The sequence below is a fragment of the Sinocyclocheilus grahami genome, unplaced genomic scaffold (assembly GCF_001515645.1).
Source record: "Sinocyclocheilus grahami isolate Dianchi unplaced genomic scaffold, SAMN03320097.WGS_v1.1 scaffold349.1, whole genome shotgun sequence".
In the NCBI taxonomy this organism is placed as follows: Eukaryota; Metazoa; Chordata; class Actinopteri; order Cypriniformes; family Cyprinidae; genus Sinocyclocheilus; species Sinocyclocheilus grahami.
This window is the reverse complement of record NW_015505528.1, coordinates 752,920-759,489: the sequence shown is the minus strand read 5'-3', so window position 1 is coordinate 759,489 and position 6,570 is coordinate 752,920. Positions and strand designations below refer to the sequence as shown.

The window sequence follows — 6,570 nt, the reverse complement described above, 5'->3', positions numbered from 1 at the left end:
CAGTTTTATGCCAAAATTTAGCCTTTTTAGTGTTTTTTTTTTTTTTTAATTATTTTGCCTGAAAGTAAATAACGGGCATCAATTTTATCAGTAATGTATAATATGATTTGATTTGCGTTTGTGCCGGTTTGCTGAGGTGTGTGCTCCTCCTGCCTGCATCCCAGCGCCTTTAAAGCCAAAGGACTCTGATATCCTTTGAACGATTCTACAAACGACTCACTCACCATCCCATCCTCTGGAACCGACCCCTGAACTCTCTGTGCCCATTAAAACCCGTTTTATATATACTAACCTGTTGTGTCAGACCTCTTTCGTTACAGAGAGCTCTCGGATTTCATAAAAATATCTCAATTTGTGTTCCGAAGATGAACAAAGGTCTTACAGGTTTGAAATGACATGAGGGAACTATCCCTTTGAGTATTTGTTACAAAATGAACATTAAAGGGGTCATATGATGCGATTTCAATTTTTCCTTTCTCTTTGGAGTGTTACAAGCTATTGGTGCATAAAAAAGATCTGTAAAGTTGCAAAGACTAAAGTCTCAAATCCAAAGAGATTTTCTTTATAAAAGTTAAGAGTCAACCACGCCTACCTAAAACGGCTCGTTCTAACACGCCCCCACATGTCTACGTCACTATGTGGGAAGATTTGCATAACGCCACCCAAATGTTAACGCAAAGAAAGAAGGCGTAACTTTTATTCTCGCTGTAGTATTGTTGCTGCCACCATGTCGTGAAGGCGCTGTGTGTTTCGTTGTGAAAGCGAAACTACTTTGTTTTGCCTTCCAAAAGAGGATGATATCCGCTTCGTCATGCCTGGAGCTGATCCGTGCTGGTCACTGAGGAAATACATCAACTTCATGCTGTGGATTGCCAGATCGACTTTCACCGTGGATGAAGCGAAGTCCAACCCGGGGTCGTCACATGTGGTTGCCGCAAGCCCTCCGGCCACGCCGTTCTCAAGGCAGCTGGCCTCCGCTCACTCTAGCCCTCCGGCCTCCCCACACTCTATAGCCCGCCGTGTGTGATGCTGTGTGTTAACAATACTACAGCGAGAATAAAAGTTACGCCTTCTTTCTTTGTGTGAACATTTGGGCGGCGTTATGCAAATCTTCCCACATCGTGACGTAGACATGTGGGGGCGTGTTAGAACAAGCCATTTTAGGTAGGCGTGGTTGACTGACATAATGGACCATATGGTTCGCCTCACTTCCAGTTTGAGACAGGTGGCCTGGTGTGTGTGTGTCCTGAAACATGTGGCGTTGTAACATTTGTCCATTTATTGATAAAACTCTTTTCTAAATGCCTGTTGCATTTTTTTGTATTCTCTTCACTATTAAAGAGACTCTGTACTCCCCATCTTGATGTGGCACTTCTGGAGTGCCCAGTTCTCTCCGTCCATTAAAAACCAAAATACTCAATACTTCAGCAACAGAAAAAATTTATTTTTCCACCCTTCATTAAGCAGCAAAATCACTTTCAGCCTTGCTAATAATAAGAAAGATTATTAGCACAAGATAATCTAAGTAGACTGGCGTAATAGTTTCTGAAAATTAGGCTTTGCCATTAAAAAAACTATTTCAAACAGTACTAATTTACAATATTACTGTTTTTGATTGTGGAAATTAATCAAATGATACACTGGTTATCAGTAAGATGAAACAGATTCTGTATGAAAATAAATACCTTCAAGAACAGTTTCATGCTCTCAGTTTTCTCTGTATAAGCAGCTCTCATAGCATCTGTGTTTGCCAGCATAGCAGTAACAGTGCCTGATAACCAGCCAGTAAACAGCATCGCAGCAATCATAATGAAACTCATGCCAGCTTTCTAAAAATGTGGTTTATGCACAAAGAAAAGTCAGTGGCTGGAGACGCATAAAGCAAGCAGGGAGTCTCTATACATGCATAGCACATAGAACCATTGTGTGATTTATGGAAAAATAGGTTTTGTTTTGTCAGTTAAAAAGAAAAGCATAAAACATAAACTGTAAAGTAGAAAATTGCAAAACATATTGTCAAAAACATGCTATGCCCTATTTCATCTCAAATCAAAGGAAAAATAGAAAAGGTATGAATTATTTTCATGACAATTAACCATCCCCATTCTAATGACCATAAAGTAAAAAGCTTAGACATTTTTAGTTAAATTCATCCAAAATTTTCCTGATTTAATACTTACCATTGCAGTTAGAGATGGATAGATGTCCCCAAATCCAACAACACATATTGTTGTGGTTACAAAGTACAAGCTCATTAAATACAACTCCTGGAAATGAACAGTGTCTGAAGAACAAAAATCATCTGTTATTTTATTTTTATTTTTTAAACATAAACATATTTATTTTTAATCTTATAGCTATATGAAAAAGAATAAAACATATTCAATGGTCAAAGCTCTGAAGAACAATACGTACCAAAATCGACGTCAAATGATTTGTCCAAGTGTCTCACCCAGGACAATAATGTACAATTGTGCTTTGTCACTTGTAAGAAATAGTCACTTATGTTTCCATAAAGGTCTGCAGCAGGGCATGAGCTTGCAAAGGCAATACAAGTGGTGAAGTGCACGAAAAGAGCAGAATATACCAACAACTTCAAAACAGTAATGGCGTTCCTTTCAGCAGTAATGTCAACTTGCAAGAATGAAAATGCAAAGGGAATGCGATATAACTGGAAAATATGTGGAATCCTAAAGTATGCATAAAGATGCAATGCTTCATTATTGGCATAAAATCCATTCTCACCAAATGGTGAAATCACAATCCAACCCACAAGTTCCCAAGGAAAGCAAGTTATGAAATCTACAAGGAACCCGGTTTTGACATAATGATGTGCTGTTTCTAAGGTGTCAACTTTGAGATCATTGTCTTCATAGAAAGCAACATGCATGCGGATATAAATGTCCACCCAACAACACAATCCAAGTATGTAACAAACAATCCACAGCTCCATTCTGACGTGTAAAAATGCAATAAGCAATGAGGTAATGATGCTGACAGCGATTGCTAACATGCTCCGGAAAAATTCCCATCTTACATAAAATGCACTGCTGGGCAAAATGGCTTTCCTGCAAAAGTATAAGAAGAAACAAATCATAATTCTCAATAGGTAAGTACTTGGATACTTACAATATTAGGGTGCTTAATTAATTTACAATTCAATATGCTAAAGCTTCCAATTTAGTGGAACAAGCAAATTTTATGATGTGAGGTACTGACATCTTTAATATTATCAGTAGTATTAAAACACCACAGTAACACTGCATTTACCTCATTAGGAAAGGTGATGGGCATGACCACAAGAAGAAATATGCAATGTGTCCCATTAAAGTCCTATGGAATCAAAAACAATAATGTACATTTAAAGGAATAGTTCACCCACTTTACTTATTCACTCTCATTTAAAAAAATCATTTTTGTATGAACTATTGCTTTAGTTTATCAGTTTAATGCAAAAAAAAAGTGCAGAGCTTGGTTAATCTGGCCAATAAGAGACCATTAACTACAATTCTTCCTTTTTATTATACAGACGTTTTATTAAGCACTGACCCAATATCAGGTAAAAACTATAGAGACAGATTCATGGGTTCTCAGAGATCACCCCCTAGCAGAGGAAGTTTTGAAACATAATTTTTTGAAACAGTTATGACGTAACGAAACCTAATTTCACTTGGCAGTTTGATACATGCTCCGAATCACTGGTTCCAAACAAAGGATTTACAAAGGTTTCAAAGCTTAATGAAGCAGTGCTTTTAATAGCGCCCATCACTAGCTGAAAGTGTGAGATCAGAGTAATGCTATTATTGAGAACAGATTTTAAGAACCATTCTGTTGTAAAAAGATATTACTATTTGTGGAAACCAGTGAGGAGGTGGGTGCCAACATTTCACTTCGCAAGGAATTAAGGGAAGTTTTTGTGTGTGTGTATAGTTAAATTATGTTTATAAAATGTATTTCTTTTTTTAGTCCTTTGTTTATTATTTTGGCCCGACTCCCTCCTTAATTATTTTGTGTTTCCATTATTTTCTCTTATCAATGAACCTGACTTTGTTTCATTTCAAATGAAAGTGCTGTTCCTAGTGCTGGGGCTGGAGATGAGATGTTTCTTGTGCATTCTTTCCACTTTTTGTTACCTCTGACCTCTAGACAAGAGGATTAGATCATAGCAAGTCAAAGAGTGTAATTTAATAAATAAGGCATATGATTAGGAGCGATATTACCTGCATAAGATAAAATATTACCTGCAAATACTTCAAGTACATTATTGTACAATAAATTCTAATATTTTACTATATTACTTTCTTTTTCCTTCTTCCATATAAATACCTTTATTATTTATACCATTAAATTACATACACAGGAATTGGACAAATATGGGAACATCCATTACTGTAGGGGTCAATCATTTTTGTAGGATACAGTGAAAAAACCTTGCAATGACCTTTTATTTATCTTTTTGTTCTCTATATTCCATAAGTTGTATATAAGTGTGATGTAAGTTTTGTTCAGCAGTGTTTAGTATGTGAAATTGGTAACTTGTCAGACATGCAAAAGGGGCAAAGAAATATTGCCAGGTGTTCAATTATTTTGTCAAACCCCTGTACATGTTTAAATTTTCACATCATCAAAATAACGTTCTGCTTACTTTGGTCTCTGTCGTTTCATTCGTCCCAGTGGAACAGTTTCTTCCTCGGATCCAGCATACATTGGAATGTTTCCAAAGTCCTCCACATCTAGAAAGATATTTGTATATATTTTATCAGTTGTTAAAAAAGCTAGGGCTTCTATTTTGGCACAATCCTTAAAGTGTCATGAAACCCTAAAACATATTTTTAAGATTTTTTATATGAACAGGTTGCACATTAGTCAAAACAACAATAGCACTCATTATGTCTATTATTAAGGTAAAAGTGGTTATTTTTTTGGGCAATTTCGCAAAAAGCAAAGTTAAACCAGTGTCACGAAAAGTGACATATATGCGTTAATTTGCAGTGGTGATTGTCAGCCGTGGCTGGAGAGTACGCGAGACCATCTACAGAATAAAGAACACAAAGTGAAGAGAAAAAAAATTGTTGTAAAAAATAAATAAAACTCCCTCTCTATATAATTCAAAGGACATTTTTTAAGGAAATTAATACTTTTATTCAGCAAGGATGCATTAAATTGATCACAAATGACATTAAATACATTTATAGCGTCTACGTCATCAGTTTTCCGACCTTTTCTGAGTATCATTCATGAGAATGAAGTCTTACGATCCAATCACTGCACTGTATTATGCAAGAGGTTGTATTACAGTGGAGAATTCAAATCTCATGAAAGAGCTTCCGAGCTGTCAGTTCATTTCTGTAAAAATGACCGTAACAATATTTAATATGACAACATGTGGAGCGTCTGATCATGAACGCGATGACACAACGGATTATTGCACACAGCAAACGATACAGACCAAAAATTCAAAGAAGAGTAAACAAAAAGTAACTGCCTTTATTCTTTCTGTTTTAAAGGTATTTTAATATTAATTTGTCTGTATAATGAGTGTGTTGTAGGTCTGTGTTTTATTGGTTGTTGTCTCCTCTCTTCCCACCCTCTACACTCCCATTTTTCCACAGTTTTACGCGCCCATTTCTGTCTGGAGTCTTTTTCAGATCTAAGGTGTGAAAGACCAGTGCTGGGGGGTTTCATGACATTTTAAGTCAAAAAGGCTGAGAACCTTTATATCTTGTAAAAACCTTGTTATTTCTTTGAGTTAATTATGTAATTTATCAGTCATTATACGGTCTAATTAATATCAAGCAGATTTTCTTTCAATGCTTACCAAATATATTTAAGCAAATTAATATATGCTATGCATTTTAACTGTATTTTTAAACCTTGTTCCCATAGTTACTTAGTATTACTGATTCATAATGATAGGTAAGTGTTGAGAATATATATAATGTATGGAGTTATGGTTCTCAAAATACTCACAGCATTTTGTCTTCTTGGAAAACCTACGTCCTTGAAATGCCAATGTGAATTTTTGTCTCTGTGCAACATCAGATTCTTTGATATGGGATTGCCTTTTCAGTATTTTCTCGGCAGTCTCCACCAATGTCGTGTAGCATTTTGGCTCTGATTGGAATTCTTCAATTTGCCTAAAAAAATTACAGTTTCCTGATAAAATGTTCTTTATCATTAAAGAGATTTTACTTTAACATGTAATTTGTTTCTTAGTTTGTAAAACATACCTTTTAAGCAGGGGATATTTCTCAAGAAGTACTCTGATCTTGTCAAAATCAATGACCACAATTTCACAGCATGTCACAGCACGTACTGTCAATGTGGCTTGTTTTCCAAACAAAAAACCAGCCTACAGGAAAAAACAAAGGGAAGATTATTCATTTAAAAGATGTACACAAGACTATAGTATCTGGGTCAATACCAAGACACTACAGAAACTCCACTTTGGGGTATACTGTTATTGACAAAAACACTGAAATTAAAAACATGAAATATTTATGTTGTGTAGGAACGATTGTGGGTATTTGGACAGGCCCTGAAAATCTGAACAAGGTGTAACAACTATTT

General features: G+C 35.7%; 1 protein-coding gene across 1 annotated transcript; it reads right to left on the bottom strand.

Annotated features, from left to right (window-relative positions):
* Positions 1-2,351: 2,351 nt before the first annotated feature.
* On the bottom strand, positions 2,352-6,063 carry LOC107548506 (potassium channel GORK-like). The gene is made up of 5 exons (XM_016229214.1): positions 5,971-6,063; positions 4,646-4,733; positions 3,271-3,333; positions 2,453-3,068; positions 2,352-2,357 (listed from the first exon to the last, which is right to left on the bottom strand). The coding sequence occupies exons 2-5, from the start codon at positions 4,705-4,707 to the stop codon at positions 2,352-2,354; spliced, it is 747 nt and encodes a 248-aa protein (XP_016084700.1). The 5' UTR covers positions 4,708-4,733; positions 5,971-6,063.
* Positions 6,064-6,570: the final 507 nt, after the last annotated feature.

Coding starts and splice junctions, on each gene's coding strand:
- LOC107548506 (XM_016229214.1), bottom strand. CDS start 4,707: ATGTATGCTGGATCCGAGGAAGAAACTGTTCCACTGGGACGAATGAAA. Junction 3,334..4,645: donor ATGAAACGACAGAGACCAAA/GTAAGCAGAACG, acceptor TTGATTCCATAG/GACTTTAATGGGACACATTG. Junction 3,069..3,270: donor CCATCACCTTTCCTAATGAG/GTAAATGCAGTG, acceptor ATACTTTTGCAG/GAAAGCCATTTTGCCCAGCA.